Here is a 13,048-nt window from a genome sequence, read left to right as displayed (position 1 = left end):
CAATTATCGCCTTAAGTTGACTGGTTCTTAAAGAGGCTTGAATGGGCTTTAAAAGCGGACTTCTTGTGTATCGGGTGTCTTCTTATTATATAAAATATGTCTTGGTTTCTCCTTACCCCCTATTTGTATTCCAAATTCACTATTTTAGTCACCCAAGTCCTGATTTTAAATAAAACTCGAAAAAAATGTGAGAATTCCACTTGACTCTTATGAGTCAAGTGGAATTGTATCAAAACTCAATAAAATATCTAAAACTATATCTTTGTTCAAATGGTAAATAATGCAAGTGAAACTATAAAAATTAGTGGAAAAAATAAAATATAAAATCATATTTTTCTTGTTCTAATTTGATGTTATGATTATTCATGGCCTTCATCATAAGCATCACATATCAATATAATGAATACTAATGAGACATGAAATATATGATTGGCTTAGTGACCATATATATATATATATATATATATATATATATATATATATATATATATATATATATATATCCAGCACATTCAGGGAAATATGTGATTTCCACATATCCCCCATGTTTGAGTGCCTACAACCATGCCCCACACCCAAGTCTATCGCCCACCACCACCAGCCGCCAAAACTGAACTTTATATTTTTTGTATTCATATTTTCACTTCTAAACACATTATGTTCATTCCAAAACTTTCAAAAAATTATTAAATTAAATTTTCTGTTCCCTGTTGATTGATATCTAACCCATATTAATTATATAGTACTAACTAGAAAACTATTATAAGTATGGATTAAAATGTCATAATGAGCCATAAATTTAGACTTGTCACCAGCTTAGATCAAGAGTCAATTTGGGGATTTTGTCTTAGGCCCACTAAATAGTATACACCATTGGATTAAATGTTAGTTTCTACTAATATTATTATATTTGAACATTAGTTTTATTATTAAATTTTTTGAGGGACTGGGAGTTTCACAGAAATTTATCAAAGGGGATATATAGAATACAATTTTACCAAAAAATACTTTCGTCGTCGTTCCCATTCAAATAGAACTTGAGTAGTGATATTTGAAGTTTTGGCGAGAACTTCAATTATTGTAACAACTTCTTGACCTAGGGATTCAAAGAGGACTACTTGTAGATTTGTAGATTTTCTTAAGTTATTCTGTAAATAATTCTTGAGTGGGTTTATGATTCTGATTGTTGTAACTTGAAGAAATAAGTAATATAAATTATGATTTATTCATTGAAAATGATACAAGGTTTGTTTTAAATTATACTCAATCCAGTTCTTTCAGAACCTTGGATGGTAAATAAGATTATGCTTCATCTAGATGACAAATGTTTGTTTGAAATGTATTTTGATAACTAACTTGAAAAATAGAGTGACATAGCTTTCTCCCATCAACCAATTGAAGATCTGATGGGGATGACATCCAGAAAAGAAGTAAAAAATTGAAGTCGACAAAAGACAAACCTTTCAAGGAAGCCACTAAACGCAACGTCAAGAAGCATCTATAATTATGTGAAGATGATAGTGCTTATGTAAATTGACAAAAACATCTTCATTGAATTGAACCAGCAAACTCTCTATCCTATTATGTTTGTGAATCTATGGAAATAGGACAGTGGCCAGATGATTCTTTGTGAATATTGACATCTGCTTCTGTATAAATTTCTAAAGGTCCATTGCTTGGGCATGTCATTAAGCCCCATGGTCAACTGCTCTTTTCTCAATATAGAGTAAAGTTGATGTGTATCGACCACAAATTCTTCATCAGAACATGGGGAGCAGGACTCATCAGATTTAGATTGGGCATTAAGCCAGAATAGTACAAAAATATTGGCTCCCATCTTTCCCTCATTATTTGACTTTTAAAAATTAATGGTATTTTGAAACGTACACAAATAAAATAACAACAAATTCAATTTGTATTCAAAGAAAGACAATCTAATTAAAATATTTTCTTAGGATGTATAGGGCACCCATAAATCAGCAGCTATGTCTTCAGCAAAGGCAGGACAGAATATCAAGAGTGAACTTGCACAAGGGATGAGAGAGAAGAAAGACCAACGGTTGAATCTAAAAGAGAAAGGGAGATGCCCAATAGGGCACCTTATTAGTTCCATTAAAGTGATGATAAAATGATCAAAATATGATACATCTTCCCACCTCATTACCTTGTAATGGGCGAGACATGGGTTAAGAAATAGGCCAAATCTATCTATCTCATGCACAAGGTGGCCATGATTGATGAATACAAAGCAAAAAAAGCAAGATCAAGAGATGAGATTACTGTTATTTAATGAGTCCACGGGGGTCAGCAATTGGGCCCTGTCTCGGATGCTCCGGAGATTAACTTTGATCTCTCTTTTAATCCTTCCCTCTAGGAGGCGTACAGGTAGCCATAGCTTGGGTTCAAGCTCCACCATGTATGATAGTAAAGTTGATGGTTCTTGTTCTCCAAAGGCGACATCGACGTTTTCATCTCTCCTATCTCCGGTAGCAGCCTGCAAGGAACAGGGAACAGAGAGGAAACCCATTTCAGCACATGTCATGAATTTAGACTGAACCGTTCACTCCACTAAGAACTTTAGACAGAGATGATGGCCACTGTATAACAGCTCTCTCTCTCTCTCTCTCTCTCACACACACACACACACATTCTCCCTCAAAATTTAAAAGGTTTTTGGGAAATGAATATAATGTTATAGAAATGAATAATTGGCAGAGTGAATGAATTCTTCAATTCGTTTTCTCTGAAAAAATGAATTCTACTCAATATCCCCTAAATGAATTCTCCAAAGCAATTCTTTGTTTGGTTCTCCCATTGAAAAACTCTTTAACTTATTGTTTACCACCTATCTCTTGCGCGCAGCATTTGGTATCTAACTTAAAATTTAAAAAATAAATCCAAATAAACTGAGTAGAAATAAAGGGAAACCCATGCAAATCTGGATATATGATGCCTAGGAAAACAATGCGAATAATAAAATTCATGGGCACATCACGTGAAACCTCCAACCTGAAGAATGGACCAAACGCCATCGAACGTCTGAAAATCTCCCTCTATCATCTTGAATTCGATATCTCGCCTTCTACCTGACGGGAGAATCTCCAGATCTTTCTCGTAACAGTCTAGGATGGCCTTCGCCTCAAATTTCAAGCCCAGAGCCAGATCTTGCTGACCAACCTAATACATAATGCCACCGATTCAGCTAAAAAAAAAAAGGCCTAACCAAGTACACACACCAAAAATACCATTACTAAGATCTTCACGGTTCAAAATTGTTATTGTCATCGTCACCCATAATTCCAGGGATGACAATGATGAATTCATTTTTGATTTTTTTTTTGAAATAATGAATTCATCATTGATGGTCAGATGGCTGACAAAAAGTACGATGATGACAACTATGTTGTAGTCATTGTCATCATCCGCTTGTTATTGTCATTGGAGTTGCAAGAACCGAATACTGAAAATCTCCCCTCTTCTGTGGGATGACAAGTTCATCATCATTATCCACGTTTGGCTTGAACCAGCGGCTATGATGGATGCAAGTTTTAATGAGCTCATAGGAAAATACTGATTTTATAATTCAGTGCCGCCTTTTTAATATTATCAAATCCGAATGCCAGGAATGAACTTTGTTTGCCAGCTTGAGTGGGAGTGTTACTTTGAACTCAAATGAAAGTTTTTTGTGGATCCCACAGAAAAGGGGATATTTTAGTTGCATTTACACCAAAGACACTCAACTGATCCCGGGAGACAAGGGAAGTACACTGATATAGTTCCGATCTGGAAAAAGACTTGAAGAGACAAATCGATTTCCTAGATCCAACAACTCTCTTTAGATCCAAACCAAACAATGAGTTCCAGAATAGAAATGACAATATTCCTTGAGAATGAGATAACAAGATGAACAGAAAAGGGAAATAGGAATGTCGCTCTCGACGCTTCCTCCTCTCTGGATCCGGGGCTCTCCCGTGCTCCAGGCCGCTTTTGAAACCACGCTTTTCCAAAAGTCCCCCTTCTCCCTCTTGAATGCTTTATTTATAGTCCTTCTATGTTGACCACGGCTACTGCGTTGACCGGCAACGTTTTGACCTCTGATACGTACGTGGCAGAGTCGTATCAATACTCCCTTCCTGCAGATCCAAATTATCCTCCATTTGGAAGGTTGGAAATTGCCTTGTAATGACGTCAGCATCTTCCCATGTTGCTTCAAAATTTGGTAAGTCCCTCCACTTAATGAGAAGTTGCATTCCTGTTCTTGTAAAACGCCTCTTAAGCACCGATTCTGGAGAGACCTGTCATTCCCATTCATCAGAAATGTTAGTAGGGATTGGTAAAACATTAATGTCTTCACCCACTACTTTTTGTAAATTGGAGAAATGGAAAACCGGGTGAATTGAGGCAGTGTCAGGAAGGTCCAGTTTATATGCAACGGGCCCGGTACGTTTAATAATTGTGTATGGGCCAAAATATTTTGGGGCTAATTTCTCCGACTTGCGTTTTGCCAAAGATTTCATCCTATAGGGACGAATTTTTAAGTACACCTTGTCACCCTCTTGAAATTCTATATCCCGCCGATGCTGGTCAGCTTTTCTTTTCATAATCACTTGTGCCTTGGAGAGATGACTTTGTAACCTTGTCAATATTTTATCTCTTTCTGTGAGCAGGGAGTCCAGTGAATCCAGTGGACAAGGTAAGGAACCATAGCAAATAATTGGGGGTGGGTCTCTCCCATAAACAGCTTTGAATGGTGTCATTTTGATAGATGTATGAAAGGAGGTGTTATAACTGTATTCCGCCCAGGGTAACCAGGGTGCCCATTTCTTTGGGTTTTCAGAAACGAAACAGTGTAACATTCCAAGCTTCGGTTCATGACCTCAGTTTGACCGTCCATTTCTGGATGGTAAGAAGAGCTCAACTTTAACGTAGTCCCTTGAAGTTTGTGTAATTCTCTCCAAAACTGACTAGTGAAAGTACTGCCTCGGTCAGAAACTATAGAGTGCGGTATGCAATGTAGTCTGATAACTTCTTGGTTAAAAATTACCGCAATGTCCGCTGCAGTGAAGGGGTGACTAACACAGTATAGTGACAATACTTGCTCAACCTGCAAACCACCACAAGTATAGAGTTGTACCCATCCGACTTTGGCAAACCTTTGATAAAATCCATCGAGATATCCTCCCATATTTGATTCGGTATAGGGAGAGGTTGTAACAATCCGGCAGGAGAAAGTGTAGATGACTTGTGACGTTGACATATAGGGCAGGCAGCCACGTATTCCCCAATTTTCTTTTTCATACCTTGCCAATATAGCTGTTGAGAGATACGTTTATGCGTTTTAAGTACCCCACCATGTCCACCAATCTTTGCATCATGAAACTCTTGTAAGATCACATGAATTAGAGATGAATTGGAAGGCAAAACTATTTTACCCTTGTATAAGAGCATATTGCTTTGTAATGTATAATGAGGAGTTGTGGTTGAGTGAGTAAGAAGTGCATGTTTAATACGGGATAGTCTTGGGTCTTGGTCGATTTCTTTTTCCAACACCACTCTATCTAGCCAATGTGTCACTGTGATGCTGTGGCACTGTAATTGTACGTCAACCTCAGATCTGGATAATGAATCTGCCACGGTGTTGTGCCGTCCTGCCTTGAATCGAATTTCAAAATTGAACCCCAATAATTTGGATACCCATTTGTGATAATGTTGAGGAACCTCTCTCTGATCATTCAGAAATTTCAGACTAAATTGATCTGTATGAATAAAAAAATTTTGAAACAATAAGTAATGCTTCCATTTATGAACTGATAAGACCACGGCCATTAATTCTCTTTCATAGGTTGATTTTTGCTTGGAATGATTACTGAGTACCTTGCTGAAATACGATATCGGATGTTTATCTTGGAGTAATACTGGCCCCAGTCCAAAACCAGAGGCATCTGTTTCAACAATGAAGGGCTTTGAGAAATCCGGTAGTTTCAGTATTGGAGCTGTCGTAAGAGCTACCTTTAACCCTGAAAAGGCTTGATCGGCTTCCGAGGTCCAAACAAAAGAGTTTTTCTTCAATAGAGATGTCAAAGGATAAGATTTGGATGCATAATGAGCAATAAAACGTCTGTAGTAGTTGGTTAATCCCAAAAATGATCGAAGCTGCTTCAAGGACTTTGGAGGAGGCCATGCTGCAATAGTGGAAATTTTGCTAGGATCGGTTGCCAACCCATGATTAGAGATCCTGTGACCCAGAAATTCAACACAATTTTGTGCTATTAGGCACTTCTTTGGGTTGACTTGTAAACGGTTATCTTGTAAAATTTGGAAGATTTGATATAAGTGGTGTTCATGCTCCTCTGTAGTTTTGCTGTAAACCAAGATGTCATCAAAAAATACTATTACAAATTTCCTAAGTTGCATCCAGAAAACGGAATTCATAAGGGCCTGGAAGGTCGCTGGAGCATTGCTTAGCCCAAAAGGCATCACTAGAAACTCAAAATGTCCTTGATGTGTCTTGAAGGCAGTTTTGTGAATGTCTTGATCATGCATTCTGATCTGATAATACCCTAATTTGAGATCCAATTTTGAGAATAATGTAGCTCCATGCAACTCTTCAAATAATTCATCAACTACGGGGATAAGATATCTGTTAGGAATGGTGAGCTTATTCAGGGCCCTGTAATCTATGCAGATTCGCCAACCCCCATCTTTTTTTCTGACTAGGAGGGCAGGACTTGAGTAAGGACTGGTAGACGGCCTGATGATGTGGGAATCAATCATGTCTTGAGTTAATTTTTCCAATTCATTCTTATGTAGATAAGAATAACGATATGGTCTTAAGTTGATTGGCTGATTACCAGGCTTCAAGTGTATTCTGTGGTCTATATCCCTCTTAGGTGGTAATTGTAAACTTGTTTCAAAAACAGAAGGATGACGGCTACGAAAAAGATCAATGTAATTAGATTTCTGAATAGTAAATACCGTTGGGTGTCTGGGATCGCAAGCCGCGTAGAGAGCCCGAAATTGCCGTTTGCTGTTGATTATATCTTGAGCACTAGGGTGTACTGGAGTTGTAGCAGATAAAAAGTAATGGTCAGTCTTCAGCTGATGCACAGTTCCCTGCCATAAGTTCTTCAAGGTTCTCAAATTATAATTGCTTAAAAACCACTCAAGTGTCCTTAACCACTGAGCTCCTAACACCACGTCAATAGTGCCCATAGGTAATGGATATAGGTCTTGAATAATATCGATTCCCTGCATATAGATAGGTACATCTAAACATGCCCCCATAGAAGATTGCAGAGTTCCATTTGCCAATAATACGTCGAAGAGTGCTCCTGCAAAAACCTGAAGTGATGCTTCAGATATGATCTCAGGTGTAATAAAATTGTGGGAAGCTCCGCTGTCTATTAAAATCCTCGCTGGGAACCCAGCTATATGCCCCCATAATTTGATAGTATGATTTGGTGACGGCCCCTGAGATATAAATGCTGTTAACTGTGCCGAGAAGGCCGAACCTTCAGTAATAGGTGCTTCGTCTGTCTGCATTAGATCAACTTCATCATCTGCTTCTTCCACAAACTCAGCTCTATCCAATACTAAAATGAGATTCAAATCTTTCTTGCATCTGTGTCCCGGTAAGAATTTGTCATTGCAGTGGAAGCAAAGCCCTTTCTCTTTTCGTAACTGGAACTCAGCATCAGTGAGGCGTAGATTCCTCTTCCTTTGAGGTCTTGATTAGATTTGGTTGGGATACACCTGCGGGATCTGTTGAGTCTGCGCCATATTAGGATTACTCCTGGGAGGAGCTGGAGCCCTTGGTGGATTCGGGTGATAACAAGGGTTGCTCTGTCCACTTGATGATCCTGTATAATGTTGAGGCTGGAAGTAGACTGAAGAATTCTGCCATGCTGTGTACAAGATTCCCAAATCAATCTCAACTTGAACTGATAAATCCATCATCTCCTGTAGTCCAAAAGGTTTGCATTTTCTGACTTCAGTGCGGATTTCTGGTTTTAACCCATGTAAGTAAGCATGCTCCTTGGTTTCAGTAGCTATTTTAGGCAATTGAGATAAAATCTTTTCAAACTCATCCCTGTATTCGATAACTGAAGTTGTTTGACGTACATCGAATAATTCCTGATACATCTTGTAGAATGAAATACCATAGCGGTTAGCAAACAACAATTTGAAATTTTCCCAATCTCGGAATCAAACTTCTTTTTCTGTATAAACAAACCAATTTTGGGCAGAACTATCAAGGTGCAGAGAGACAAAGTGCAGCTTATCTTGGTCATCCATTGGATGTAAATAGAAGAAGCGGTCAGCGCACGCGATCCACCCTTCTGCATTACTCCCCTGGAAGATCGGTAGATCACCGCGTTTAAATTGAGAGTTCAATTCTGACCTTTGATGAACAACCGGAGGTACTGGTTGAGCTCGAGGATGCCGATTTCCATCTTCGCTAGCAGAGGGCGCCTGTTTAAGCTCTTCCAGCCTGAGATTTAGGGAGGTAATCTGCTCCATTACATGGTCTAATACATTTGCTGTGCGCCTCTGAAATTCCAATTTATTTTGTTCCACTCTTGGATCTTGATCCATTCGACAGTTGCTTCAGTTCGACCACCTTTACTCTTGTCTTCCAAGGACTCTGCTGTCACTTTCTTTACTCTTGATGTGGCTCTCCAGATGTCAGCGAACAACGACTGTGCCCCACGGATCTGGTAGAGCAAACGCAGATCCAGAAGGAGCTCGGCAGTTTAGGAATAATTTGTTTTCCAAAACGAAACGGTGTGGGCGGCCAAGATCGAGAAGGATCTTGGATTTTCTTGATCGCGTCCTTGATCTTCTCACAATTGATCTCGGGGAGGTTGTCGAGATCTGAGATAAAAAATAGCCTCCGAATAGATTCCGATCTCGGGGAGGTGCTTCCAAGAACGTATCGCTCTGATACCAGTGATATAGTTCTGATCTGGAAAAAGACTCGAAGAGACAAATCGATTTCCTAGATCCAACAACTCTCTTTAGATCCAAACCAAACAACGAGTTCCAGAATAGAAATGACAATATTCCTCGAGAACAAGATAACAAGAAGAACAGAAAAGGGAAATAGGAATGTCGCTCTCGATGCTTCCTCCTCTCTGGATCCGGGGCTCTCCCGCGCTCCAGGCCGCTTTTGAAACCACGCTTTTCCAAAAATCCCCCTTCTCCCTCTTGAATGCTTTATTTATAGTCCTTCTATGTTGACCACGGCTACTGCGTTGACCGACGACGTTTTGACCTCTGATACGTACGTGGCAGAGTCGTATCAAATACTGATTTTATAATTCAGTGCCGCCTTTTTAATATTATCAAATCTGAATGCCAGGAATGAACTTTGTTTGCCAGCTTGAGGGGGAGTGTTACTTTGAACTCAAATGAGAGTTTTTTGTGGATCCCACAGAAAAGGGGATATTTTAGTTGCATTTACACCAAAGACACTCAACTGATCCCCGGAGACAAGGGAAGTACTCTCTTTCTCTCTCTAATCTCTCTCCACTGTATCTAATTTCTGCGAAAATCAACATAAAAGTTGCGCAACATTAAAGAAATGTCAGAAATATAGACGCAGATACCGTCTAATAAGAGGCAATCGAGAATTATTCACATGTAATTGATTTAAAGGATTTAAACAATAAACCAGAGAGCGCAGCAGAAGATCACGCATGCTGGCTTTCAATTCTCCCGAATGAAAATTTTCTCTGAGGCTAGAAAAGAACCCAATCCAAGCACCTCAACGGAGTTAAAGAAACTACGAGAATTTCACATGCAAAATGCTATATTCGCAAAGATTTACACCAGTCGGATGAAACTCTAACGCCACTTGAATGGATTCAATTAGAGGGAGATATTGGATCGATCCAATCGCTTAATTTCCTCAACGAAGTTGAATAAATTACGCGAATTCTACGTGCAAATGCTATTTTCGCAAAGATTTACACCAGTCGGATGAAACTATAACGCTACGTGCAAATGAGATGAAATTCTAGAGAGCTATTGGACAAACCCCATCCCCTCATCTCTTCAACGGAGTAGAATAAATTACGCGAATTCTACATGCAAATGCAATTTTTGGCAAATAATTACACCAGTCGGATGAAACTATAATGCTACGTGCAAATGAGATTAAATTCTAGAGAGCTATTGGATGAACCCCATCCCTTAATTTCTTCAACGGAGTTGAATAAATTAAGCAAATTCTACATGCAAATGCTATTTTGGCAAATAATTACACTAGTCGGACGAAACTATAACGCTACGTGAAAAGATAAAATTCTAGAGAGCTACTGGATGAACCCCATCCCTTAATCTCTTCAACGGAGTTGAATAAATTAAGCGAATTCTACATGCAAATGCTATTTTCGCAAAGATTCACACCTATCGGATGAAACTCTGATGCTACGTGCAAATGAGATTAAATTCAAGAGGAACTCTGATCTACCCAATGATCGGATTGAATACACGAAGATTCCTAGAAGAAGAACAATGTTCAAGGACTTGCCTGGTAGAGCCTGGCGAAGCCCTCCGCCTTCTGGAGCAGCTGGCAGACGGCGAGGCCGGGGAGGAAGTCGGCCAAGCCCTCGTAATCGGTGAGCACCGCCCAAACAGCCTCCAGAGGCGCGTCTACAGAAATTCGCGCCCCCACCCTTCGCCGATTCAAACCCACCTTCAAAAGCTCGACTTGGACGCCGTCGTCGATCTCCTCGTCTTCCGACCCCTCCTGATCGCCGTTGGGTAGCGGAGACGGCTCATCGGGGGGAGAAGAAGCTCCGGCGATCGATGTCTCCGGGCGAGAACGGAGAGGCGACGAAGAAGGCAGCAGAGAGAAACCCAGATGTCGACGGGGAAGAGGGAGATGGCGGAATTTTACCAGGGTGGGACGAGGGAGAGGTCCGGCTATGGCGGCAATGGAGATCATCTTCTCTCCTCTTCCTCGGGTCTTTGATTGATTGATTGATCTTCGTCGTCTCCCTCCTCTCTTTCTACTCTTGCAACCATCGCCACCCAGTTGGAAAAATCTTTGATCTACTCTGATGAAAGAAGACTACCCAAGCAGTAAAAAAGGAAGAAAAAACAAGCAAGCAAGAAAGAGAAAAAAAGAAAGGATGAATGAATGAATGAAAATAAAGAAAGCAAGAAGTCAAGAAATAACCAAATAAAACAAGAAAGAAAGAAAGAAACAAGGCAAGAAAGGATGGAAGAAAGAAAGAAAGAAACAAAGCAAACAAGACAGAAATAAAGCAAGAAAGGAAGGACAGAAGAAAGAAAGAAAGCAGGCAAGCAAGAAAGGAAGGAAGAAAGAAACAAACATAAAAAGCAAGAAAGAGGGGAATAAAGCAAGAAAGAAAGAAAACAAGAAAAAAAGGAAGGAAGAAAGAAAGAAACAAAGCAAACAAGAGAGAATGAAATCAAGAATGGAAGAAAGAAAGAAAGAGGAAGGGAGTTCAGCACCTTACATGATCCAACCGATTCAGGATTAAAGAGAGTCATGAAAAGAACACATGAGTGACAGAAGAGTATTGTTTGAATTTGGAAAGAGATAATTGAAGATCAAGGTTTAGTGCATTTTAGTGAAATGCTTAAGTATATGTTTTGATGAACGGTCAAAGTAGATTATGACAAGTTAATCGTCAGTTAATGGCTGAACATTAGCTTAGACATGAATATTGATATCAGGAATTATGCAAATGAGTATAACCGACTTCATATGGTATTCAAACAATGCAGCTTAAATGTGCACTGCATAACTACATTCATGAATATAAAGGCATGTGATGTTTGACCGTCTAGTCAACAGACTAAATCATCGAGTAAAGACTTGAGATTTCTATGACATGTTGATAAACATGTCTTATGCCATCAGTCAAATATTTACATTGATCAGGAATCATTTGGCCAGAGAAGCGTGATGGACAACATGGAATAATGGATTATTTTGTAGCGTTTATAGATGAATAAACTCAAATATTTTATATATCTTGACGAAGATGATTTCAGATATCTAAATTTTTTTAAAAGAATTGTTTTGATTTTAAATTCATGGAGTAAATTCAATTATTAATTTTCTCTTTTATGGCATGTGAAGCGAATGGGAAAGTTATAATTAAACCAATTTGAAATTATTTTTTATTGTCTAATTTTTCTCTCTCATACTAAATGCATTCAACTTTTAGGTTTAATGAAAATTACTGATTTCTCACTTTCAATTATGAGGTCTATATAGGCATATTTAGCCATAATTTCAAATTACCACTTACCTTTCTCTTGCTGAAAATCACACCTCCAAGAGCATGCACCAGATCTGGCCTCCTGCAGTTTATACTCTGTTTATGTTTTATAACATCATCCCATATCCAGAGGATTTAAAATTGTGTTTTTGGTAATGGTTTGAAAAAGTTACAGGGAGGACAAGATCATGCTCTAGAATTCACACCATCAGCAACCTTGGTCTAAAGATCATAATTTGGAGATTTGTGCTAATCATTAGGACCTTATATTGAAAATAAATATTTTTACAAACATGAATAAAAATTGATATACTCTAGAGTTGTATCATTTGATGAAGGATTGAAGAAATAACAAGGATGACACAATGTTATGACCCAAGATAATTATCTAGAATTTTATGCTAGTCATTTTTATAATGTTATTGAAAATAAGAGTTTTTATAACATTAATTCAAATCCATATAACATAACCTTCATTGATTTTCATACATCTTCAGCAGGCGGTGAATTTAATATTCAGAAAGATTGAATATACATCAACATAAAAATGATATAGGTATAAATAAAGAAAGAACAGAATCAGGAGGTAGGTGAAAGCAAGGTGTTATATTGGATTGAATATTCAAAGTATTTGGCATTAAAATACATCCATTAATTATTTATTATTGAATATACTTGAAAACATATATGGTTGAAAGTATCTTCATACCCTTGTAGACTTTAAGTGCATTCTTGAAGGCTTTGGGAGTAGAAGAAGAGAAGGTTCTTGGGATAAAGTCAAAAGATGT

General features: G+C 38.5%; 1 protein-coding gene across 1 annotated transcript; it reads right to left on the bottom strand.

Annotated features, from left to right (window-relative positions):
• Window positions 1-2,060: 2,060 nt before the first annotated feature.
• LOC144715510 (Polyketide cyclase / dehydrase and lipid transport protein) lies at window positions 2,061-11,060 on the bottom strand. Its single transcript, XM_078590445.1, has 3 exons — window positions 10,535-11,060; window positions 3,010-3,177; window positions 2,061-2,494 (listed from the first exon to the last, which is right to left on the bottom strand). The coding sequence occupies exons 1-3, from the start codon at window positions 10,949-10,951 to the stop codon at window positions 2,264-2,266; spliced, it is 816 nt and encodes a 271-aa protein (XP_078446571.1). The 5' UTR covers window positions 10,952-11,060; the 3' UTR covers window positions 2,061-2,263.
• Between the last annotated feature and the right edge of the window lie 1,988 nt (window positions 11,061-13,048).

This window comes from Wolffia australiana, chromosome 19, assembly GCF_029677425.1.
Source record: "Wolffia australiana isolate 7733 chromosome 19, ASM2967742v1".
NCBI classification, from domain to species: Eukaryota; Viridiplantae; Streptophyta; class Magnoliopsida; order Alismatales; family Araceae; genus Wolffia; species Wolffia australiana.
The sequence above is the reverse complement of the archived record's forward strand: the minus strand, read 5'-3'. Positions and strand labels throughout refer to the sequence as shown.